General features: G+C 42.6%; 1 protein-coding gene across 5 annotated transcripts in view; it reads right to left on the bottom strand.

Annotated features, from left to right (window-relative positions):
* The window catches only part of NLK (nemo like kinase), a 124,895-nt gene that overhangs the window by 57,452 nt on the left and 40,214 nt on the right, over window positions 1-27,229 (bottom strand). For 2 of the 5 annotated variants that reach the window (XM_084822626.1, XM_084822625.1), the window contains 2 exons: window positions 8,528-8,648; window positions 2,729-2,858 (listed from right to left, as the gene is read on the bottom strand). In XM_084822626.1, coding sequence (XP_084678752.1) covers window positions 2,729-2,858; window positions 8,528-8,648 — 251 coding nt within the window. Of the gene's footprint in view, window positions 1-2,728; window positions 2,859-8,527; window positions 8,649-14,451; window positions 20,039-27,229 lie in introns of those variants that run through there. The other 3 variants (XM_084822622.1, XM_084822623.1, XM_084822624.1) reach the window with 2 other exon arrangements.

Genomic DNA, 27,229 nt, shown 5'->3' with positions numbered 1-27,229 from the left:
GACCACCTTACTTGTCTCCTGAGAAACCTGTACGAGGGTCAAGAAGCAACAGTAAGAACCGGACATGGAACAACCGATTGGTTCAAAATTGGGAAAGGAGTACGACAAGGCTGTATATTGTCGCCCTGCTTATTTAACTTATACACAGAGTACATCATGATAAACACCAGGTTGCATGAATCACAGGTCGGAATTAAGATTGCCAGGAGAATTATCAACAACCTCAGATATGCAGACGATACCACCCTAATGGCAGAAAGCGAAGAGGATCTCAAGAGCCTCTTGTTGAGGGTGAAAGAGGAGAGTGCAAAAGCTGGTTTGAAACTCAACAGTAAGAAAACTAAGATCATGGCATCTGGCCCCATCACTTCCTGGCATATAGAAGGGGAAGAAATGGAAGCAGTGACAGATTTTATTTTCTTGGGCTCCAAGATCACCGCAGATGGTGACTGTAGCCATGAAATTAAAAGACGCTTGCTCCTGGGGAGGAAAGCTATGGCACGCCTAGACAGCATAGTAAGAAGTAGAGACATCACCTTGCCGACAAAAGTATAATCAAAGCTATGGTTTTCCCAGTAGTAATGTATGGCTGTGAGAGCTGGACTATAAGGAAGGCAGAGCGCCGAAGAATTGATGCTTTCGAACTGTGGTGCTGGAGAAAATTCTTACGAGTCCCCTGGACTGCAAGGAGGTCAAATCAGTCAATCCTCAAGGAAATCAACCCTGAGTGCTCATTGGAAGGACAGATACTGAAGCTGAAGCTCAAATATTTTGGCCACCGAATGCGAAGAGAAAACTCCCTGGAAAAGACCCTGATGCTGGGAAAGACTGAAGGCAAATGGAGAAGGGGACGGCAGAGGATGAGATGGCTAGATAGCATCACTGATGCAATGAATATGGACTTGAGCACGCTCCGGGAGAGAGCGGAGGACAGGAAGGCCTGGCGTGCTATGGTCCATGGGGTCACGAAGAGTCGGACACGACTTAACGACTGAACAAAGAGATGTAAAATTTCTGGAAATGCTAAAGCCGGGGGGGGGGGGGGGGTTCATAGCTGAGGCAGCATTTGGTAATGGTGAAGTCTAATGGGCAACTTTATTAAAAACTGTAGTAGTGAGTTCTTTAAAAAAAAATAGAAACATAGGTGGGATGAGCCAGTGTGGTGCAGTGGCGAGAGTGTTGGACTGGGAGTCAGGAGATCCGGGTTCTAGTCCCCACTCGGCCATGGAAGCTCACTGGGTGACTCTGGGCCAGGCACAGACTCTCAGCCCAACCTACCTCACAGGGTTGTTGTTGTGAGGAGGAGGATTATGTATGCTGCCTTGGGTTCCTTGCAAGAGGAAAAAAGGCAGGATATAAATGTAATAAACCAAATAAATAAAATAAACCCACATGATGTTTTGTCACATGTGGTGGTAGTGGCAGGATAACATCCAGTGTTTCTCCCACATGTGGATTTTAGAATTACACTCATTGACTGCTCCAACATCTAACCAGAACAAGCCCAGAAACACAGAACTCTAAAGAACAAAACCCAAACTGTGAAGAACACACATTTTCTTAACATATTATAGCGACTCTAGTCACATTTTGGGAACTGAGCATGACTTAGAGCATCCCTAAAGGTCTATCAGTAAAAGATACATTAGATCAATAGTTTTAATAAGGAACGGAAGAAATAACTGCTGGATATTCTACAGAGGATTAAAAAGCTATTAGCTGCTGCCACCAAAATAAACCCTCTGAAGCTAAAAGAAACTCAGTAGCCTGGTTCCTATGCCACCAACACTAGAGACAACCTTTCAAATGGAACAAAAATTAAGGTGTTTATGAGGGAGAATTATTTAAAAAAGGGAATAAAATGTCACTCTTCAAATAACAGGTTGAGATTGCTTAAAGGTACTTAAATTAAACATGCTTGGTTACCATTCCAAATAGGTAAGAGAGTCTTCCCAGTAAAAAAGTTATCAACAGCTTTTCCTTCACACCAGAATTCCCTAAACTCCACCCCAAACAATTCCTCACAAAAAGGAACAGATGCTGCATACTCGTTTTCCTCTCCTGCAGCTCTTCCTGCTTCTTCTGGCTTCTAGGATGATTCAGATGTTTCAGGGACTGACTACTTGCTGAAGTTCCCTCCAGTCATAACAATATTTCTTATTTCTTTAAAATAAGAACTTAAAATGTATTATGTATAACTTGGTTTGTTCATAAAATGATCATGATTGCTATATTAAAGTATAGTTTATTCAGAAAATAATTACAAATGTATTGAGTTTACTTTTAAAAGTTATTAGTTTTAATGATTATTTTATGAGAAAACCAAGTTATGCACAATACATTTTATGTTCTTAAAAGTAACAAAGTGACTTTAGATCTGTAAAGCAAGCTAAAAAATAAACATTGCACATTTTTCACTTCTTCCCCAATTTTTCATTTTTTCCTGAAAAATTCCAGTATTTCCCATAGCTTCAAAATTTCTGGAAATGTTATGTCTCTACACAAGCCAGAGATTCACTCTGTCCATTGGCCATCTATTCCTCTGCTAGAAACGGGACGGAAAAATTAATGTGCCATTTGCACACTGCCCTGTGCCTTTACTACCTGCCACACGTGAGTTGTAACATGCAAGTCTGATCCAACATGACCATCGTCCTTAAAAAACTTAGGCGCTATTTGTATCAGAATGCAAGTAGGATTTATCAACAGCAAGATGTAGGCCACTTACATTATCATGCTTAAAAAAACACAACATCTTCAATTCACGGAAGACCCTTTTGCAAGAGACCAGATTTTGGAAGACGTTGGGCATCTTTTTGAGTGCAACTCTCTTTCCATCTCGCGGATCTGTTACTGACCTGAAAGAGAAAAAGGAGAAAGAAGATTAAGTATCAAATCTGGTTTTAAACAAGTTCCACCCGCCCACTCCAAAGAACACCTAGGTTAAAGTATTTCGAAGATGGGTCTGGATGCTCAAAGCAGCAAATCCAGAGAGGCAAGCAAAATTCCTGAACAAGTCTTGCTGCTTTTCATTCTGTGTATTAAGTGAATTCCAACTGCACTTCAGACACATTACAAGCCTGTATGTTATTCACCTACGAGATTGCTGTGTCATGCATTAGTAAAACTGTTCATTTCAACTGTACAGCACTATTTGATGTCCAATCGATAGATGGAAGAATCTGTTTACTTACATTTTCATTTTCTTCTCTTTAATTACTCTATTAGTTCTAGGACACCTTCCTCATTATAAGCCACTGAGCACAGGCAATACTGAACTTTGCAGTATTAAATGGCTACAGTACATCACTTTCTAACAAGATTAATTTTGTATGGAATTATTGAAAAAAAGCTTACTCCTTTTGCAGCAGATAATGCATATCTTCTGGTGGGATGTGCTGAATGTGGTTTCTGGACTATACTGGGGGGGTGGCGGGGAGCAGGAAGGAAGACAATGGTCCGCTTCGCAAGATCACAGATCTCATGTGGGGGGAAATCTAGCCATCGTGGCTCATTAGCTAGCTCAAAGTGGGCTAGATGAAACAACGATCCAGTGGATCCACAGTTGGCTACAGAATCGGACTCAAAGAGTGCTTATCAATGGGCTTATCTTCTCAAACTGGGGAGAGGTAACGAGCAGGGTACCGCAGGACTCAGTCCTGGGCCCAGTGCTCTTCAACATTTTTATGAATGACTTGGGAGGTGCAGGGAATGCTGATCAAATTTGCAGATGACACAAAATTGGGCGGGATAGCTAATACTTTGGAAGACAGAAACAAAATTCAAAGTGATCTCGATAGACTGGAGTGCTGGGCAGAAAACAACAGAATGACATTTAATAGGGATAAATGCCAAGTTCTGCACCTAGGAAAAAGAAACCAAATGCACAGTTACAAGATGGGCAATCCTTGGCTAAGTGATACTACATGTGAGAAGGATCTTGGAATTGTTGCTGATCACAAGCTGAATATGAGCCAACAGTGATGTGGCTGCAAAAAAGGCAAATGCTATTTTGGGCTGCATTAATAGAAGCAAAGCTTCCAAATCCTGGGAAGTACTAGTTCCCCTCTACTCAGCACTGGTTAGGCCTCATCTGGAGTACTGTGTCCAATTCTGGGCACCACATTTTAAGAAGGATGCAGACAAACCAGAGAGGGTTCAGAGGAGGGCAACAAAGATGATCAGGGGACTGGAAACAAAGCCCTATGAAAAGAGACTGAAAGAACTGGGCATGTTTAGCCTTGAGAAGAGAAGACTGAGGGGAGATATGATAGCACTCTTCAAGTCCTTGAAAGGTTGTCACAGAGAGGAAGGCCAGGATCTCTTCTCGATCATCCCAGAGTGCAGGACACGGAAGAATGGGCTCAAGTGACAGGAAGCCAGATTCTGGCTGAACATCAGAAAAAACTTCCTGACTGTTAGAGCAATACGACAATGGAACCAATTTCCTAGGGAGGTGGTGGGCTCTCCCACACTGGAGGCATACAAGATGAGGCTGGACAGCCATCTGTCAGGGATGCTCTGACCTGGATTCCTGCATTGAGCAGGGGGTTGGACTCGATGGCCTTGTAGGCCCCTTCCAACCTTACTATTCTATGATTCTATGATTTCCGCTCTGTGATCATGTGAACCCAGTCCCTGTGATGCTTTAATCCTTCTTTCAAGCTGTCCTCCCTGTGTGAAAAAGGTGGAATTTGCTATTTAATGATGACAAAAGATATTGAAAAAAATGACAGCAGACATTAACGCTTGGTTTACTGCTTGAAGCACATGCAAATGGCCCAAGACCCATACAAATTGTCACCAAACACTGACTAACTCTTCTGGAATATAAGCTGCTGCATTATATTGAGCCAGTCCATTTGTCCATCTAACTCAGCATTGCCTACAGTCAATGGCAGCAGCTCTCCAGGGTTTCAGACCCGGATATTTCCCAGCCCTACCTGGATATGCCAGGGATTGAACCTGGGGCTTTCTGCATGTAAGCAGGTGGTCCACCACTGAACATAAAAATGTCCCCCTAAAGAACATAACTCTTGGTCACTTCCTGTGATATGTTTTGTATGGGGGATCCAACTAGAACATTCACGAGTATAGCATTGTTTAGAAATGGAACACATACTAGTATTGAGAACAGTAGCAACTTGCTCATATGTCATCATTCATAAAGCAAGGATAGGACTGAGCCATCACACACAACTTTTGTCAGCAAGCACCAGACCCCCCTCATAACTGAATCTGAGTATTTTGTACTGGGAATTGTTTCAAAAGTGAGATTGGAAACATCTCGTGTTGCCTGTTCATCCAGGCACCTGGATGCTAATGCTTAAACATCTGAAATATTTTCTTTTTCAAAAACTTAGTGCTAGCTTCCAAAAAAAATTAAAAATCTCCATCTGTGTAGAGGTGGCATATTAAACTAGTGTGCAGAGAGTGTTCTATCAGCACTTTTTGGAAAACTCCCAAGTTTCACAACAATGTGATGTTTCAGACAGGGAAGAATGAAGACTACTCAAACTGGGATGATTTCTGCTTATGAGAAACTTATCTGCCATTGCCTGTAAATTCTGCTGTACCAGCTCAATATTTGACAGTGATCGAACACACCCTTCTCCCAAACTGTTTAATATTAACTGCATTAATTTAAAAGATACCGTTCTTTTTTAAAGTTTCACTCTTATTCTTTCGAATTTTGGACAGCCATAAAAGTCTGGTATTTTATGGGGCTGCTACTGAAGTACCCCCAGGTGCTGGGCTGTGGTTTGTCAATATTGTAAGTTTAAAACAAAATCACAAAGCAATATTTCATGTAATTATTCATACAAAGGCTAGTCATGCATGTAGCTGGTAGCAATATAACCCTAATGAATGGGAATGGCGGTGTGGTAATTTCACGCCATGTTGAGTTTGTTCTCTTAACTCGGGGTAGCAGCTGCTTTCGTTCAGCACAAATAGTACCCGAAAACAGAGATAAGTGCTGAAGCTTGTAACACAGGAATGTTTTTATTTTCTTTGTTGCTGAAAAGCCTTGCTGTGCTGAGCTCTTCTGCCAGTTATCCCGTCTGTATGAGCTAATGAGTCGCAGGCGGTAAAGATAACGGCCAACTCTGACAGTACCTTCCAATGCCTCATTTTTGAAGGAGGCCATTCTAACAGTCTGAACAGGGTGATTTTAAACAAAATCTACAGCATAAATTGGAAAATTAGACTGTTCATAATACCAGAGTGAGATCCTTATTACAGGTTGGGGAGGGGGAGAGACAAGAATGAGTTCTAACTTTTTATAGTACATATGCACATGGAAAATTAATTTGCTCAGTGCTCAAGGGACAAAAAAGCAACATGACACCTGAAAGGCTAATTGGTTTACACTGGCATGCGCTTTGCAGGCAACAGGCTGAATCAGATGTTTCATATATCTGACATAACACACCAATGCCTATGGAAACTCAGGCTACATAGCTATTTATGCAGCACAATCAATTAGCATTTTACAGAGTAACAGAAGCAAAAAGCCAGGCTCCTTCCCGGCTAAGGTTACAATCTAAATGCTTATGCATGCCAAGTTCAGTTGTATGTACTTGGATTTCATTTCAGTACAGAATAAGGACCAAGAGATAAGTCAAAAGCTTCCTGGGTTTGGAGATTTTGAAAATGCATTTCAGAAGACTAATGTAATGGTCTGCAACAGCAAGAAAGCAAAGTGCTTTAAGCTAAATCAAGATCACAACATCACCATCCACCTGTTAATCAAGCTTTTATCTTTAATTCCTCCCATTCCTTTGTGTCTCATGTTTTACCCATCACCAAGTCATGTTGCTTCTCAGCCTACAACACCATGGAAAAAATGGGGGATACGGAGTGGGAAGAAATGATTGTGCAGATCCTCATCATAATGTTAATATATAAATTCCCACATAAAGGAGACCTGCTGCACCATATGCATGCAAATGAGAAGAGGAAGGGGAAAACTCAAAAGAAAAATACAGAAAAGTGTCCACTGCTTGCGCTCTCTCTCTCTCTCTCTCTCTCTCTCTCTCGCACACACACACATGCACACGCACGCATACAGACCCTGTTTTGAAGGAACAGCAGCAGCCTGCAGCAATTCGTGGGTTAATTAATTAACCCATGAACTGCAGGGATGTGAGTCGCGCAGGAGCCTGTTTCCCAGAACAACCTACAAATGTGGCATTCCGTGACATCCAAACCCAGGAATTGGGGATTTAAAAACCCCAAGTTAACCCATAGCTTGTTTACCCAAGTTAACCACCCGAAGTGCCTGGGTTTTGATGTCACAGAAACAACGTAAGAATGCCACATTCTTAGGTTGTTCCAGGAAACCGGAAGCGGCTCACGTGCACCCCCACAGTGGCCACCAGGTACTGCCATTATTTCTGAACAGGGATGCAAACACACCCTAAACAAGAAAAGCTAAAGCAGTGCGGGACACACACAGAATGTTTTCAGGCTAGTTGTTGGAACACAGTAGTTGAGAGAACTGGGGATCCCACTCTGTACAGATGCATATATGGAATAGCACAGGAACCACAAATAACTGCTTAAAGTGTGCCAAATTGGTCAGGGGTGGGCAACCTCTCGTCCCTGGCAGAATGTCATGCAGCCCTCAGCCCTTTGCAAGCAACCAGACCTCTGGCAAGAGCAAAACTCTCTCCAGGCAGCCTGCTGGGGGGCGGGGGGGAGGAAGAGGCAGAGAGAGAGCGGTGGGTGGAAGCAAATGAGAGAGGGGTGGCCCTCCCACTTTGGGTTCTGGCCCTGCTCACCACGGGCAGGCAGTCCCCAACTGATTACCTACAACGCAACATGGCCCTTGAAAAAAACAGTTCCTCCCACCTCTGCTTTATTTGTCTTGAACGCAAGCTACTCCAAACATAGCTGAACCTGAACTGAAAAATTCACTGTTTCGATTTCCCACAAGAAGAGGAATGGGCCCTCTTTCACTGCCCATAGGAATCTAGAAACATAAAGCTTAGAGTTCCCAATTTTATAAAGTCAGAAAATGAACCTCTAATTAAGACAAATGTAAAATAGTTATGGAAATTTAAACTATCTTGGGGACATTTGTCAAGATATCATGGTTTTATCCTTTTCCCAAAGATGGTACATACATATTTCTATGAATATGCTTTCATAGACATATATGCAAATGTTCGCGTTCAGTACACATGAAACTACACACTTTCACTACAATATATAAGGTTGAAGAGAGTCAGTGTGGTCTAATTACTGTACAAAGTTCAAGTTGCCTGCAGGAGATAAGCACACGCATTTGGGAGTAACAACTTATCTTCTTTCTTAGTAGTTTAACAGCCAATGATTCAGCGTAAGTAGTGAACTCTCAGGAATAGCTGACATGTGCCAAGTTTCACATGATACTAGAATTATAGTATCATAGAAGGAAGGGACCTTGGAGATCATGTAGTCCAACGCACTGCTCAATGCAGGATGCAACGACAGCATCTCTGACAGATAGCTGCCCAGAGCTGCCACTGCTTAAATAACATACCCAGCTCTTTCATAAAACTTGGCCTCCAGACCCCTCACCATCTTGGTCGTTCTTCTCTGGTTTGTCAATGCCATTCTTAAAATGCGGCACCCAGAACTGGACACAGTACTCCAAATGTGACCTGACCAATGCAAAAGAAAGTGGAGCAATTACTTCCTGCAATCTGGACACTGTGTTTCTGCCAGGGCAAGCTAAGATTGAATTTTTATTTTTTTTTTAGCAGTCCCCTAGCGCTGCCAGTTCATATTCAGGTTGTTCCACTAAGGGTGCAATCCTATGGCCACTAGTTAGTGGCTAGACAGCCATAGGATAGTGTCAGAGTGGACACTGAGCCCATAGAATCCCAGAGTAGTTCTGATTCTGAGGAAGAGGAGTCGCTCCTGGGAGAGGAGCGCGCTCCTCTTTCCGAGGGCCAACAGCTGACGGAGATTCCTCCCACCGGCGTTCCTAGCTTAGATAGCAGTCCTGGGAGTGACAGAGCGTGGGAAGCAGACTTGATGCCGATGCAGAGAGCGGCGCCAAATGGAGGGTGCGGAAAGGAGGCATAGTGCCCGGTTGGCATGCAAACAACGGTTGCGCCCAGAGGATCCAAGGGAAAAGGGGAGGGACTCTCCCTAGCCCTTAAGTTCAGGGTCTGCCAGTGATTCCCTTTCAAACGGGGACCAACTGTTCCAACTTAGGGCATAGGTACTCTGCTGCTCATATCTAGTTGCTAATAGTAGAGTTATTAAGTTGTAAAAGAGGAATAACGCTTTGAAAAGAATCCCTTTGTCTGTGTCTGGACTTGGCTACTAGATTAGACTGAGAGAGGCCTCCGAGGAGCCCTTGACAGATAGGTCGATTCCCGGGAACCGACCTTGGAGCTCACGCTCCGAGGTCGGTTTCCGGAGAACCAACCCCCACCTCCTCCCGCACCGCCTTGTAGGCAGCGCAGATCGGCCCCGTGCTCGTAAGAGCAGCACGCAGCAGTGAAAATGGGGCATTCCTGGGGACGGGACATTGGAAATGCCAGTACGACTCATCCTATGTGTTGTCTGGCCGACACTTCCTGCACCCTAAGGTCCCACAGTTAGACGGCCAAAATTGGCTGACTAGCCATGAAAGTGAGGGGGGGGAGCAAGGAGGAGATGGTCGCTCCTCACCACTCCTCCCGCCCTGGACTGGATAGGTGGTCGCTCCCGGGCTCGGAGGCGACCATCAATCCACACAGGATTGCTCCCTAAGACACCACTAAGATACCTAGGTCCTTTTCACATGTACTGCTGCCAAGCCAGGTCCCCCCCCCATCCTAACCCCATATCTTTCATTTTCTGTACCTAAATGCAAGACTTTACATTTTTATCAGTTGAATTTCGTCTTGTTTGTTTCAGCCCAGTGTTCCAGCCTCTTAAGATCTTTTTGAATCTTGATCCTGAATTCTACGGTGTTGGCTATTTCTCCTAGCTTTGTGTCATCTGTAAATTCAATAAGCAACTGCTCTACACTCCCCAAAGGTCATTTATAAAAATGTTGAACAGCACAGGGCTAAGACTGAGCCCTGTGGCACTCCAAGAGATCTCCCTCTAGGAGAATGCTGAACCATTAATGAGCACTCAGTGGGCTGGTTCGTACATCCTGACAAGTCACCATGGGTTAATTTTCCTGGGGGGTTGTCATTATACGCTGTCCGACATTTTAAAAATCCAAGCTGCGGAGGGGGGCATGCCACAGCTTGCCATTATGTGCAACCCAGCCAGGGTGAGCTATCTGGGTGGTTAACAAACCATCTAAAACCCTAAAACAGGCCATGGGTTCTGGGTGGTTTGTGAACCACCTCACCCTGGCCTGGTTCATACGTTACAAACCCTGCATGACAAACCCCACAGGGAAATCAACCCATGGTGGCTTGTCCTTACATGCCAACCAGGTCACTGAGTACAGCTGCTCAACTAGCTGTGCATCCATCTAACAGTAGTAGCTTCCAACCCACATGTACCTATCTTGTCAACAACAACATCAAAGGAAATCTTGTCAAATGTTTTGGTGAAAACAAGGTATATACTATGTACAGGGTATTCCCATGATCCACCAAATCAGTAACTCCTATCAAAAAAGCAGGTAAGTTTGGTCTGGCATGACTTATTCCTGACAAACCCATGTTGGCTCCTAGTAAAAAAATGCATTATTTTCTAGATCAGGGGTGCAGAATCTCCGGCTCAGGGTCCAAATCCTACCCTCCAGTGGTCCCAGTCTGGCCCTCAGAGTTTCCGCAGAAGGCTACCCCCCTTTCTCCCAACCACTGAAAAGTGGTGGTTTCCTAGCTTTTGTGCAGTTTTTCCCCCATTCTAAAAGGTAGCAACGCCTCTCCTGTGGCTTAGTTACTGCTTACTGGCAGTAGGAGTTTTAACCTAAAATATGCTGGTAAATTTGGTTTTTCGCCCCGCCTGTTTAGCCTTCAGCCCCACCCACCACTGGAATCTGGCCTTTGAAGGCTTCTCCAAAATGGAATTTAGCGCTCAGGATCAAAGAGGTTCTGTACCCCTTGTAGTTGATGCTCACAGACCAACCACTTAATCTGTTCTAGAAGTTTGCACATATTGACATCAGACTAACTGATCTATAGTTTCTTGGATTCACCTTTTTCCCCTACTTGAAGATGGGGGACAGCAAGCCACAAACTCCACTGAAAACCCACAAACCAGGTCCCATTCTTTGCCTCTTAGAGCAGTCCAATGCAAAACTTTGTTCTCTATTTGCTCACATCCTGTTTCCTAAAAATTCAGGCAAAATTATCAATCCCTCTATATGACAGAGAACCCAGTTCTTGGGGTGGTGGGGTGGGGAGATAATTAAGCATCTGTAAAAACTCTTTTTTGAAAATATGTATTGGTAGGCACTCATGGAACTGACTGATTTCACCAGATGGTGCTCATAGCAGAGTTATAGACCAACGTACAATGTCCCTGATTACAATCAGATTTTCCAAGTGAGTTCTGTTGCTTGCTCTGGATCATCTTAATCAGGGTTAGCAGAAGTAACACTTTAGTCCGTGTGCATGTGTATGTCTGTATGCATACATATCTGAAAGAGGGGAGGGTTTTTATTGCATCTGAACCAGGTCTAGGAGAAACTCCATTATGAAAGCTTGATAAAATTACCAATCCCAAGAACAATTCTATCTATTATGTTCTGCCCGGAGCACAGAGATATTATCTGTAGTTTTGCAAGCATTAATGTATTTGAGGAAAGTATTTACATGCTGTTCCCATGCTACTACATTTGGGAGACTTTTAAAAAACCTTCCTATTGAGACATTTAATAGCTACTGCACAACAAAAAATGTTATAACAGCATCACTTGTGAATTTCTGACCCAGAGCAGTGGAATGACAGCTTGGTACAAGAACACTGCAAACTGTGTAACGAACCACCAACATATTTTATGTATTATGTAAAAATGCACAAAGCATTCCTCAGAAAGTCATAGAAGAAGGGGTACAACCGAGATGTATATGGAGTTGGATCTGGACCAAAGAGATTTAATCAACTGACTAGTCAATATCAGTCATTATTTGACAATATTTGACCAGTATTTTAAAGCACCTTAAATTTAATTTAAACATTAATTTTATATGATTAGAGAGATACTTTAATCATTGACTTGATATGTACACTGTTACAAAGAACAGATTAGTTAACTGGTATTGTGAATCAATGAATTTAACTTTTTAATTTAAAATGTATTATTATAACTTTTAGCAACGTTAGGCAAGATTTCTCTAAGTGAGAATAATTTAAGGGCTGTTTACTCATAAACCCTCAACAGCTATAGCAGATATGCGGAGGGGGAGGTCAGTGCCTACTTGCCCCCCCCGACACACACACGTATTTATTAGACTGTCAATACAGAGAGCCTATGTGAGTACAGCTATATGCACCTAAACAGTCCACTGGGGGTAGCATAGAGCCATCAAGACTAGTAGCCATTGATAGCCTCATCCTCCATGGATTTATCCAATCCCCCTTTAAAGCCATCCATCTTGTGGTAGGAAATTCCATAGTTTTAACTACACACTGTGTGAAGAAGTCCTTCCTTTGATCTATCCTGAATCTCCCACCAATCAGCTTCATGGGATGACCCCAGGTTCTAGTATTATGAGAGAGGGAGAAAAACGTCTCCCTATCCACTTTCTCCACACCATGCATAATTTTGTACACCTCTATCATGTCTCCCCTCACTCATCTTTTCTCTAAGCTAAACAGTCCCAGATTTTGTAACCTTCCCTCGTACGGAAGTTGTTCCTGCCCCTTGATCATTTTAATTGCTCTTTTCTGTACTTTTCCCAATTCTACAATATCCTTTTTAGGTAGAATGACCAGAAGTGTACACAGTATTCCAAGTGTGACTGCACCATAGATTGGTATAAAGGGAGTATGATCTTGGCAGTTCTATTTTTGATTCATTCTCTAATTATGCCTAAGAAAGGAATTTCCTTTTTTCACAGCAGCTGCACACCTGGTTAAAATTTTCATCAAGCTGTCCACCACAACCCCGAGATTTCTTGCATGGTCAGTCACCACTAGCTCCTATCCCATCAACGTATACGTGAAGTTGTTTATATTGAAGCGCATTTGCCATTTTGATGCCCATTCTCCCAGTTTGGAGAGATCCTTTTGGAGCTCTTTGCAATCCCTTTTTGTTTTAACCACCCTAAGTAATTTGGTGTCACCAGCAAACTTGGCCACCTCACTGCTCACTTGGAATTCCAGATCATTTATGAACAAGTTGAAAAGCAGTGGTCCCAATACAGATCCCTGTGGGACCCCACTGTTTCATCCCTCCACTGGGAGACGTTACCATTTATTCCTACTCTCTGCTTTCTGTTCTTTAACCAGTTACTGATCTTATGGATCAGTACAGAGGCTGATCTTAGGGATATATTACATATTTCTGTTAGAAGATCAACCATTTCACATTTGAATTCTTTAAGAACTCTAGGATGGATACCATCTGGCCCGGGGTTAAATTAACTTTCAATTTATCAATTAGGTTGAGAACTTCACCTTTTGTCACCGCTATTTGCCTCAGTTCCCCAAACTCCCTTCCTGAAAACATCAGTTCAGGCACAGGTATCTGTCCTACACCTTCTGCACTGATCTGTACTATTTGTACAATAGTATTTGTACCATAATACCACTGGTCAATTAAAAACTTGACAGACTGGGTCCTAGATTTGAGATTATTCTATTTCACAATTACATATGCATTTATACGATTAAATCTGAGGTGATACCATGCCTGTTATTATAACAGATACAGCAGCAACAAAAAATTGTACTACTTGCATGAAAGCCTAATGAAAAAATCAATAGTGTATCTATATTTGTACAGCAAACACAAGAAAAGAACCAGGAGAGACTTTCTGCTGACACAGGGGAAGGCTGGATGACAAAAGGGTCAGAAGGTCTTTCTGAAGAGTATTTGATGCCCAAAACATATTTCATATCTGTTAGAATTTATTTTTATACTGCTTTTTGGCCAAAGGCTCACAAAGCAGTTTACACAAGTGTCCAAATGCAGCTACACTTCTGCCCTCACTTGGACAGATTGAGAGGGGTGTTAGACCCAACCGTTTTTAACTTTGGAAGTCCAAAGGAAGTGGCCTGCCTTTAAAAAAGAAAAAGAAAAAAGCCAATAAGTTTATAACTTATAATTTATAAGTTCTCTGGCTGGGGAAAGGCAACATTTGCCTTTTATATAGTACATATAGTACATACTTTATTGCAATGACTGTTGGCTACCAACAATACAACTTGAGTAATTAGTACATACTTGGATATCATTAAAATAACGCATCATAGTGTGTTATCAAGTCATAAATACCCAGAAGAAACTTGTGAAAGCATGGACACTCCTAGGTGCTGAGAGAGAGCAACTTTACTTACTGCTGTCCTCAGAAGAATATTTTCCAATTCCCTGCCTCGCTTTGTAAGGATGTTGCACCCTGGGTAACTCTGAGAGCAAAGTGAGAGCAGCAGGCGAGGAACTCATCCATCACTCAGCTCAGAGTCAACGGGATGCTCTTTCAAGCCACTCCAGAAGCCTGCAAAAGGTTTTCACTTATTAAGCATCAATTGTAGCTGCGGACGAAAGATAAGAGACTAAGAGGGTTTAACCTAAAAATAACCTTTGAAAATCAACATAGATACAAGATAAAAATTAAAATGTATCTATAGTCAGAGAAAGAATTCACGTAATACCCTGTTTATAAACCACAAGGATTGCAATCCAGCGAAGTGACAGAAACACACAACCTAGCATGCATATATCAGACTGTCAGTGTCCTCTTCAGAAGCTTCTGCACGAACTGGAATTTAAATGTAGGTGCAACTGGCACACGTGCGCCTCTGGATCACAATCCAAGCTTTTACATTTTTTATTTTTTTGAGAAATGTGCCTGTGTTTAAATTTCTTCTAATATCTTTATTAAATTTATACCATGCCTTTCCATTTCAAATGGCGCTCAAGGCAGCTAACAATAAAATACAAGATGACATACACAATGATAATCAATTAAAACACAGCAATAAAATTAGGGAATAAATAGCACCCACCACTTGAAACCTATTTCAGCAACTAAAACATCAGCTCAAAGGCAAAAAGACCTGTCTAAATAAGAACATCTTTGCCTGCTGGCAGAAGGACATCAAAGACAGAACTAGCCTGGTTTCCCTTAGCAAAGAGTTCCAGTCACCAAGAATACAAAGTCTTATTGCTATGATGACATGATTAATGACAAAAGACTGCTACATACTGCACAATATACAAGAGTAATCACAGACCTTCTCTAGAGTTCCTTGAGAGTTAAGACAGGATAAAGGAGAAGGGAAACAACAGCTGCATAAAGACAAGATTTCAAAACCCTAGCAAACTCTATTTGTATAGTGTCTGGGCAACAAGGTAAGGGATAATCAGGCAGGATACAAATAAGCATTTGCGCAGTAGCTTGTGGTAATTAACAATTGCACTCGGGGGACCACCCAGTCTCTCTTCTAAGAAGATGGGTGCTTCAGGTCTAGGAAGAAGTATCGAGGAAGGCATGAAAATGGGAAAAGAGAATAAATCACCTGAGTTTAGTGGAGATGATCAACCATGGGCCAAGTACAGCATTAGTTCTCAGTGCAAAGTAGTCACATTGGAGGTAATCTCTTACCTAGTGTCACAGAATGCATATCCTTTTCATTTTGCAATTTGGACTCAGCTTATCACTGGAACCATCATATGTCCTCAAGTACACGTAAAGCCCCCTTCATAGATCACTGCCTTGTTGTGGCGAAGGGGCTTGTGTAACTCAGTGAAGCCATAAGCTATGCCGTGCGGGGCCACCCAAGACGGACAGGTCATGGCAGAGAGTTCTGAGAAAATGTGGTCCACTGGAGAAGGAAATGGCAATCCACTCCAGTGTTCTTGCCAAGAAAACCCCATGGAACGTAACACAAGGCTAAAAGAGATGACACCGGAAGATGAGCCCCTCAGGTCGGAAGGTGTCCAATATACTACTGGGGAAGAGCAGAGCGAATTTCCAAGTAGCGCCAGAAAGAGTGAAGCGGCTGGGCCAAAGCCGAAAGGACACTCAGCTCTGGATGTGTCTGGTGGTGAAAAGAAAATCCGATGCTGTAAAGAACAATGTTGTTTAGGAACCTGGAATGTCAGATCAATGAATCAAGGTAAGTTGGAGGTGGTCAAACATGAGATGGCAAGATTGAACATCGACATCTTGGGAATCAACAAACTAAAATGGACAGGCATGGGCGAATTTAATTCAGGTGACCATCATATCTACTATTGTGGCCAAGAATCCCTTAGAAGAAATGGAGTAGCACTCATAGTCAACAAAAGGGTGGGAAAAGCAGTATTGGGGTACAATCTTAAAAACGATAGAGTGATCTCAGTACGAATCCAAGGCAAACCATTCAACATCACAGTAATTCAAGTCTATGCCCCAACCACTGAGGCCAAAGAAGCTGAGCTTGATCGGTTCTATGAAGACCTACAACACCTTCTAGAACTCACACCAAAAAAAGATGTCCTCTTCATCACAGGGGATTGGAATGCTAAAGAAGGAAGTCAAGAAATCACCGGGATAACAGGCAGGCATGGCCAACCTAGACAGCATAGTAAGAAGCAGAGACATCACCTTGCCGACAAAGGTCCGTCTAATCAAAGCTATGGTTTTCCCAGTACTAATGTATGGCTGTGAGAGCTGGACTATAAGGAAGGCTGAGCGCCGAAGAATTGATGCTTTCGAACTGTGGTGCTGGAGAAGACGCTTACAAGTCCCCTGGACTGCAAGGAGGTCAGATCAGTCAGTCCTAAAGGAAATCAACCCTGAGTGCTCATTGGAAGGACAGATCCTGAAGCTGAAGCTCAAATATTTTGGCCACCGAATGCGAAGAGAAAACTCCCTGGAAAAGACCCTGATGCTGGGAAAGACTGAAGGCAAAAGGAGAAGGGGATGGCAGAGGATGAGATGGCTAGAATACGAACTTGAGCACACTCCGGGAGAGAGCGCAGGACAGGACCTGGCGTGCTATGGTCCATGGGGTCACGAAGAGTCGGACACGACTGAACGACTGAACAACAACAACACGTAAAGCAGATAACTTCAGGACACTTTCATTCTTTGCTCCCTCCAGCAAATATTCCATACTGACAATGGCCCAGTTCAGATATAATGACAACCCATGGTTTGTCACTGCAAGAATGAGTCTGCATGACCACCACGGTCATCTGCTTCCCCTTTCCTTTATATGCAAGAAGGTTGAAAGCTTCCATTTTTTAATGAAGCACACAGCTCCCTCTCACATCTAAATCTGGGGAACAGTGATGAGTTAAAACGACTAGGATCAAACCTTGACCATGCTCTGATGCCTGTGCAGCTGATGTGCACATGTAAGTGTTCACATGATATGCTTCCTCCTTAAGGGCCACTAGTCCTTTACATCAGAAAGATAAGAAAACCACATGGTTAGTCTAACAGAGGGATAGGCAACCTGGTGCCCTCCATCTTTTGGACTACAACTCATATAATTCCTGACCACTTGCTATCCTGGCTTGGGCTGATGACAGTTGTAGTCTGAAACATCTGGAAGGCAACAGGTTGCCTAGCTCTGGTCTAACATATCAACAGTGGTTACCATTGTCCTCTTCACAACTGAGGAAATCAATTGCACAGAACCTAGTCCTGTGCTCAATATCCTACTTCAGGCTATGCAAAAGCTGAAAAATAATAAAGTCAGTCTTCCAAAGGTACCCAAACATGCAGTAAATCAATTGGTATAATGATCCCATTAGTTGAAGGGGGAAACACTAACAAAGGCGACAAGAGGCAAACTGAACAGAACAGAACATCCTGTTATTCATATCCTTTTTCAGATGTATTGTTTATTTTAAATATTTGTATCATGCTTTTCCAGCATGAGTTCAAAGCAGCTTACTACAGAGGAAAAGAATGAAAATAATTATGGTAATATAAAATCACAATGAGCACATAATAAATTAGAAAAGTTATACATCAGACATATCCATCGAAGGAGAAATCCCTTCCAGATGAAATAAAATAAACAATTCTTCAATTCCAGAGGTAAGTCATTCCACCGCATTGGGCCCACAACAGACGTTCATGGTATATGAACTGTAGCAGAGCTTGACTTGACCCACCAAAGATGGCACAACGATTAATATAAGGAGAAAATCTCTATGGTATGCATATCCCAGGCCGTGTAGAGGTTTATATGTTAAAACCAGCACTTAGAATGAGGTCTTGAAGGACACCAGCAGCCAGTGCAATTGACAAAGCAATGGCTGTGTGTGCACCCATCACCTGACATTCAACAGGAAATGTGCTGCAGCATTTTGCACGAGCTGAAGCTTCCAAGCCATCTTCAACGGCAGCCCCATGTAAAGCATATTATCAGTGTGGCAAGATCCCTGTCCTCCAAGAGAGGACATGGCCTGCACAGCTGATGTAGCTGACAGAAAGCTGCTCTAGAGACCTCAGAAACGTGCTTATCAAAGAACACGGCAGGGCCCAGAATGACATGCCTTGTGCCTGCTAAGCAAAGATTAAGAGAGATCAGTGTGCCCTTTTGCCCAAAATAGACAGTTCAGCAGCGCTGGCTAGAGAAAAGCCAGAGATCCACTAATTTTATCTTTGGACTATTGCCAGCGATGCGGGAAAAATTTCCCAAACAGGAAGTTTTCCAGAACATTTCCCAGTGCTTAATTTTTCTGTGGGAAAATTCCACTTCTTAAGTTCATTTGTAAAAAAAAAAAAAAAAGAAGGCATGCCAATTGCAAATACAATCTTAGGCAAGGTTGGCAGTTTCAAAGTTGTAATTAATGTTTTTCACGTTATTATTGCTAGCAGGTATGTGAGAGAATACATGAATGTCATTGAAATACATGTATGTCTCAGTTGAAATGCACCTAACAAGCAGGGAGTTGAACTCTGTTGAAATAGATGAGTGGCTGAAAGCATATGATTCACAGTTCTTTTGGTTGCTAAAAGGAGTTAGTGTGTCAACAGTTTTCAGTACCTTTGCTTTTTTCTTTAAATGTTTATAAGTATTTTTCTCAAACATTTCAAGTCAAATACATGCGGTGTATTGAGCGAAAAATTCACATGGGGTACTTTTTGTTGTTTATTACAATACAAATAAAACAAACATGCTACATTAGATCTCTGTAGGGCATCAGGAATTTTCTAATGCACACTGAAAATTTTCCTATGCAAATGACCCTGTGCAAATTGACTTAATTTTCATTGGAAAATATTCCAGTGCAAACTGAAAATTTAATGGCCTTTTCATGGTAACCAATGGGCTACTGTTGTTGCAGGAATGTGCAAATGGCAAAAAGCAAAAAAGGAGGGTTTGCTCAGGAAACTCCTCTTAAAGTTTACCTTGTAATACTGGAAAGCACAGGAATCCACTCAGTAAAACAGGAGTCCCCTAAAACTTATTCTGTTAAGCCAAACCCCCAAAATGTAGATGTATGCCTATAAAAAACATTCACGCACACAACCCAACTCCACAAGGATAGTAAAAACAAGAAAACCTTGTCTTGATACCATCTTCCACACTACTGCCATGCATCTTAAACTTGGGGCCAAACTAGGCATGATTGGGAGAGATATTTGTTCTTCATCCGGTTTCCCTACATGAACATATAAAAATGGTGGGGGGATCTACTTCTTTTGGCATTTTTCTCCCAGCCCAGTTCTGATACTGGGAGTGAGAAGGACAGGGAGAGAAGTGCTTTACCTAACATGATGTGCAAACATTATTTGGAGAAGGTGGGAGAAAACATCATAGAATCATAGGGTTGGAAGGGGCCTACAAGATCATCGAGTCCAACCCCTTGCTCAATGCAGGAAGCCTGATTCCCGGGCGGTCTCCCATCCAAGCACTACTAACCAGGGCTGATCCTGCTTAGATTCTGAGATCAGACAATCAGGCACATCTGGCCCTTTGCTCGTCTAGCCCCTTTCACTTACACTCACCTTTTGTTCTTAAAAGTAGATTTTAGACACAAACAGGACAGACACGTGAACATCGCTGCCACATCGTGTCTAATTTATCCCAAATGAACACATACACACAGCTTGCAAAAATGCTAGCCGTATCAGCTCCTTAAATGCCACATTAAACACACTGCACATCACACACCCACTCAATAGAAATATTCACGGTCCAAAAAAACTTTGTCTACTTAAGAAAAACTACACAATCAAAATTTCTAATATGCTAATCGTAAATCAACAGCTATGATCAAAAGGCATAAAGAACTGAAATTCCATTCCATTGCAAAACACTCACACAACAGAGAAATATATATATATATATATATATAGGCAGTATTCAACGCACTGATGTAGCGTTGGCATAAGCAACCTCTAGTGCAATGCGAACACCATATGGTAGTGTGATAGGTCTTCCGGGGAAACCCAGCATATGTTATTGGGTTGGGGGTGGGGGGAGGAGAGGGGCAGCCCAAAAGTACATTTCCTCCTGAAGTTTCAAGTCACATTCAACAGTTCAGTTTCAGAAAACCACTGCAACTCCTGTTCTGTCCACAGAAGAAAGACGAATTAGCATTAGCAGGAGTACAAATGTCTCTATGGAGCGAAGTATACTCCTCTATTCATATCTAGTGTTTATTATCATTATTAATATTTATATATCGCTTACCATATTTTAAAAAAATATGTTCATGTCATCCTTTTCCAGTATAATTTACTTGCTAGATAGTAGAAAGTAAGGCATTTGTTTCCAAAAGAAGTCCTGTAGAAAATCCAGGATTTAAAATCCTTCCTTTATTCTCCCTCTTCACAAATTCAGTGGTTTGCCAAAATACTGTCAGCGTTGATTACATATCTGAGGTTGCATGATGCTTCCTCTGTACCATCATGACCCAAATGAGGCAAGAGGTTGTGGTCGCTCATAGGCACGGTACTTTGGTGGAAAAGGAGAGAAGATCGTAGGCATCTTTTTCTTTTAATTGCCCTGTCCACAGCCACCCAGCCTGCAGGAAAGGGCATAGTCATGGGGTGGCCCTTGTGTGCCTCTGGAGCCTTTCTGATGCACAGCTGACCCAACTGGGAAAAGTCACCGGAGGGGGGGATGTGGTTGCACTGCCACCCATTTCTTTTGATATATCCATGCAATGCAGCCCAGCTCTAACGCGCAGGATCTGTGTAGACAGCCCTCTGCTCTCTGGGCCTTCTGCACCCTACTCCCTTTGCATACTCGGCCTGACCAAAGCTAGGAGGCAGGCAGTCATATGACCTGGCAGCTGGAGCCAAGAAGCAGCTGTTGCTCATGCCTTGTTTTTCTGGGGATTTTCTTCAGATCTGGCAGGTTGGAGACAATGGAAGGAGCGCTGGAGTGAAAATCTAAGGCATGCCGCAGCCACCCAAGAACCGCCCCACTAATGATGCGGGGCGGAAAATATTCTAAAACAAAAACTTTTCCTGTGCTTTGTTTTTACAAGGAAATTTTCCAGTTCCTAAATAACAATGAATGGATGCCAATTTCAATTAAAATATTAAGCAACCCCGGCTGTTTCAAAGTTGTAATTAATGTTTTTCAGGTGATCATCCCTAGCAGATATGTGAGAGAATACATATATGTCAATGAAATACATATACATGAGGAAAAACTTCCTGACTGTTAGAGCAATACGACAACCGATTCCCTAGGGAGGCGGTGGGCTCTCCCACACTGGAGGCATTCAAGATGAGGCTGGACAGCCATCTGTCAGGGATGCTCTGACTTAGATTCCTGCATTGAGCAGGGGGTTGCACTCGATGGCCTCGTAGGCACCTTCCAACCCTACTATTCTATGATTACTATATATGTCTCAGTGTAAAATGGAACTAATAAGCAGTGACAGTGAAACTGAAGGTGCCCCAACAACCTTAATGGAAGACATTTCAATTCTGTTGAAATAGATGAGTGGTTGTCAGAACAATTCTTTGGGTTGCTAAAAAGAATTAGTGCAGCCTTCCTCAATCTGATGCCCTTCATAAGTGTGGGACTCAAACTCCCAGCATCCCCAGCCAGGGGATGTTAGGAGGTGCAGTCCAGCACTTCTGGAGGGGAACCAGGTTGGGGAAGACTGAATCAGTGTGATACTAGATAATACTAGAACCCAGTAGGGTCATCCCATGAAGCTGACTGGTGGGAGATTCAGGACAGATCAAAGGAGGACTTCTTCACATAGCGCATAGTCAGACTATGGAATTCTCTACCACAAGACGTAGTGACGGGCACCAATATGGATGGTTTGAAAAGAGGGTTAGTCAAATTCCGGGAGAAGGTAATCAGTGGCTACTAGTCCTGATGGCTATGTGCTACCTCCAGTACCAGAGGCAGTGAGCTTATGTAAATCAGTTGCTGGGGAGCATGGGTGGGAGGGTGCTGTTGCACTCATGTCCTGCTTGTAGGTTCCTGGTCGACAGCTGGTTGGCCACTGTCTGAACAGAATGCTGAACTAGATGAATCCTTGGTCTGATCCAGCATGGCATTTATGTTCTTAAAGCAGAAAACTGAATGGTTTGATTCCCAGCTTTTCAAAAACACAACACAACACTTAATAAACTAAAAATAGTCATTACTGATTATTGCTATTACAGTGTATGCAAGTGTTCTCCAACAGTTCTGATAATCATCGATTTATTCCAGCAATATAGATACCAGTCCTAGATCTGACGTTGGCTTCCATCTATTGTACTAAAAATGAGGTACAATTTCTTTGTACAGCTGAAAGGCACATTAAGTTTACCTTCCAAAAAGTTAGCATATTTTTCATTGATAACAAAAAGACAGAAGACTATTCAAGAATACAGAACATTTACCAGGACTATCAGGTTAACATATGGCCACATACTCAATCCAATTTGAAGTATGCTCACCTTGAGATTGTACTGGGGTACAATCTCAAAAACGATAGAATGTTCTCAGTACGAATCCAAGGCAAACCATTCAACATCTCAGTAATTCAAGTCTATGCCCCAACCACTGAGGCCGAAGAAGCTGAGCTTGATCGGTTCTATGAAGACCTACAACACCTTCTAGAACTCACACCAAAAAAAGATGTCCTCTTCATCATAGGGGATTGGAATGCTAAAGAAGGAAGTCAAGAAATCACCGGGATAACAGGCAGGCATGGCCTTGGTGTACAAAATGAAGCAGGACAAAAGCTAATAAGAGTTTTGCCAAGAGAACACGCTGATCATAGCAAACACTCTTTTCCAACAGCACAAGAGACGACTCTACACATGGACATCACCAGATAGTCAATATCAAAATCAGATTGATTATGTCCTTTGCAGCCAAAGATGGAGAAGCTCTACACAGTCAGTAAAAACAAGACCTGGAGCTGAGTGTGGCTCAGAACATGAGATTCTTGTTGCAAAATTTCGGCTTAAATTGAAGAACGTAGGGAAAACCACTAAACCATTCAGGTATGACCAAATCATATCCCTTATGAATACACACTGGAGGTGAGGAATAGATTTCAGGGATTAGACCTGATAGACAGAGTGCCTGAGGAACTATGGATGGAGGTCCGTAACATTGTTCAGGAGGCAGCAACGAAATCCATCCCACAGAAAAAGAAATGCAAGAAAGCCAAGTGGCTGTCTGATGAGGCTTTACAAGTAGCTGAGGAAAGAAGGGAAGCGAAAAGCAAGGGAGAAAGGGGAAGATATATCCAACTGAATGCAGACTTCCAGAGAATAGCAAGGAGACACAGGAAGGCCTTCTTAAATGAACAATGCAAAGAAATGGAGGAAAACAACAGAATGGGAAAGACTAGAGATCTCTTCAAGAAAATCGGAGATCTCAAGGGAACGTTTTGTGCAAAGATGGGCATGATAAAGGACAAAGAAGGCAGGGACTTAACAGAAGCAGATGAGATTAAGAAGAGGTGGAAAGAATACACAGAAGAACTATACAGGAAAGATCTGAATGTCCCTGATAGCCATGATAGTGTGGTCACTGAACTTGAGCCGGACATCCTAGAGAGTGAAGTCAAGTGGGCCTTAGGAAGCATTAGTAACAACAAAGCTAGCGGAGATGACAGTATTCCAGCTGAGCTATTTAAAATCCTAAAAGGTGATGCTGTTAAAGTGCTGCACTCAATATGCCAACACATTTGGAACACTCAACAGTGGCCGCAAGACTGGAAAAGGTCAGTTTACATTCCCATTCTAAAGAAGGGCAACGCCAAAGAGTGTTCAAACTACCGCACAATTGCGCTCATTTCACATGCCAGCAAGGTGATGCTCAAAATCCAACAACTCAGCTTCAGCAGTATGCGAACTGAGAACTACCGGAAGTACAAGCGGGGTTTCGAAGAGGCAGAGAAACTCGAGATCAAATTGCCAACATTCGCTGGATCATGGAGAAAGCAAGAGCATTCCAGAAAAATGTCTATTTCTGCTTCATTGACTACACTAAAGCCTTTGATTGTGTGGATCAAACAAACTGTGGCAAATTCTTAAAGTGATGCGAGTACCAGACCACCTTACCTGTCTCCTGAGAAACCTGTACGAGGGTCAAGAAGCAACAGTAAGAACCAGACATGGAACAACCGATTGGTTCAAAATTGGGAAAGGAGTACGACAAGGCTGCATATTGTCACCCTGCTTATTTAACTTATATGCAGAGTACATCATGAGAAATGCCGGGTTGGATGAATCACAGGTCGGAATTAAGATTGCCGGGAGAATTATCAACAACCTCAGATACGCAGACAATACCACCCTAATGGCAGAAAGCGAAGAGGATCTCAATAGCCTCTTGTTGAGGGTGAAAGAGGAGAGTGCAAAAGCTGGTTTGAAACTCAACAGTAAGAAAACTAAGATCATGGCATCTGGCCCCATCACTTCCTGGCATATAAAAGGGGAAGAAATGGAAGCTGTGACAGATTTTATTTTCTTGGGCTCCAAGATCACCGCAGATGGTGACTGTAGCCATGAAATTAAAAGACGCTTGCTCCTTGGGAGGAAAGCTAGGGCAAACCTAGACAGCAAAGTAAGAAGCAGAGACATCACCTTGCCGACAAAGGTCCGTCTAATCAAAGCTATGGTTTTCCCAGTAGTAACGTATGGCTGTGAGAGCTGGACTATAAGGAAGGCTGAGCGCTGAAGAATTGATGCTTTCGAACTGTGGTGCTGGACTGCAAGGAAGTCAAATCAGTCAATCCTAAAGGAAATCAACCCTGAGTGCTCATTGGAAGGACAGATCCTGAAGCTGAAGCTCCAATATTTTGGCCACCGAATGCGAAGAGAAAACTCTCTGGAAAAGACCCTGATGCTGGGAAAGACTGAAGGTAAAAGGAGAAGGGGACAGCAGAGGATGAGATGGCTAGATAGTATCACCGATGCAATGAATATGGACTTTAGCACGCTCCGGGAGAGAGCGCAGGACAGGAAGGCCTGGCGTGCTATGGTCCATGGGGTCACGAAGAGCCGGACACGACTGAACAACTGAACAACAACACCTTGAGAGCAAATGAGGATTTTTCTTATCAGATCAGGGATTGCTGTCATTCTAGCTCTGTTGCATCATAGGTCACAAGAGTACTTCAACAAGTCTTCCTAGAAACATACACTCGTTGAGATTTTAAAGCATATTGCATCTACCACCATTTATCTGTCCTTTAAATATCTTTCCAGTCACTGATTCTGAATGCCACAAAACACACACACATCTGAGCTTTAGTGCTTTTTCCTGAGCAAAGTAACAGAAGGTTGAGATCTTATGGTCTTTAACTCTTTCCCAGGAGAAACAAGAGTAAAGCTCTCCCAGAGTGAACATAAATGCATCATTTTGACTCAACCAACAGTTGGCTTCAAAATAACGGGGTGTGCGATTGAGCTCCTTTGGTAACTGCTTTGCACTGCTTGTGGGATTTAAGCCAATGTGTCTTGTTTTTTAGGTGCCAGGTGTAGACTACTTTATTTTTCTAGGCTTTCACCTGAATATTGTGATCCTAAATTTTATTGTTGCTACTTTTGACTGGATTTGTACTGTATTTGCTTTATTTTTGTTGGCATAACTTTTATTATTGTTTTAATTGTTTAAAATTATAAGCTGCCTTACAATATGGAGGAAAGGCAAGATGCAAATGTTTGTAACAAAATAAATATAGATCGTGATTCAGACGAGGCTACCCAAATGAATTTCAGGGCTGAGCAGGGATTTGAACATGGGTCACGCCTTTCACCAAAGCTTTATGTTGCCTGGGCCCAGCAATTCTGTCATCCAAGGGATGGACTGTGACAGAATTTAGCTCCCCCCCCCCCCATGCTAAGCAGTATGCCCAGGGCAAAGCAAGACTGTTATGGCTGAAAGTGGGGAGGGGATGACTAACTCAACACAGTGCCTGCCCTCATAATGTCCTTTTAAAGCATCTCCTGCTATTCTTTTCAGAGATATAATTGCATGGAAAACTGTGTGGCTGAATAAAACAGGGTCAGTGGTCTAACCAAGACTCCTACTGGCTTCAGCGCTCATGTTTATTTTTGGTGACAATTGGGAATTGGGCTCCCAGGAGGCTCAAGTGACTGCCATGCTGACGAGAAAATGTCAAGCCAGTGATTATATCCCACAGTGCTGTGCCACTGCTGTTCTCTTTCCCTCCCCCTTTTTTTTTAATCCACTTCATTTAATACTTTAAAACACTGACCTATTAGTAGAAAAACAAGTTTGTGACCACCCCATGGCAATTATTTTAACAAGTGGAAGAATGCTCTCAGTGTGTGGAAAAGGGGAAAACTTGACTCCCCCTCGTGCTTATTTTTTATAGGCAACACCCATTCAACATTGAGAAACCGGAATACAGAAAACATACTTAAACAAACCTGGCAAGCAACAAAGGTAGTTAACCGGTTACACAGCCCAGATCCTCTTAAAATGTTAATTTGATATCAAACATTCTTGCTGCCTCTCTTACTCCACCTCCCAAGCCTTAAATCGGGGAGAGGCAATCATTATAACCCAGGGCCAGAACTAACCTTCCATTCCTTATTTTACAGACTGGTAGTTCAGCTACCATTCAAAATAGATTTCTTGCATACGGAAGGTGACAATGTTCTGGGCCTTAATGTCCACTGTTTTCAAGGCTTTTTGAACCTTCATGAAATTTATATTG

The sequence above is a fragment of the Heloderma suspectum genome, chromosome 16 (assembly GCF_057233095.1).
Source record: "Heloderma suspectum isolate Gila_16-S chromosome 16, 16-S_ref, whole genome shotgun sequence".
Lineage (NCBI taxonomy): Eukaryota > Metazoa > Chordata > Lepidosauria > Squamata > Helodermatidae > Heloderma > Heloderma suspectum.
Note: the sequence above shows the minus strand (reverse complement) of the source record. Positions and strands in the feature narration are given on the sequence as shown.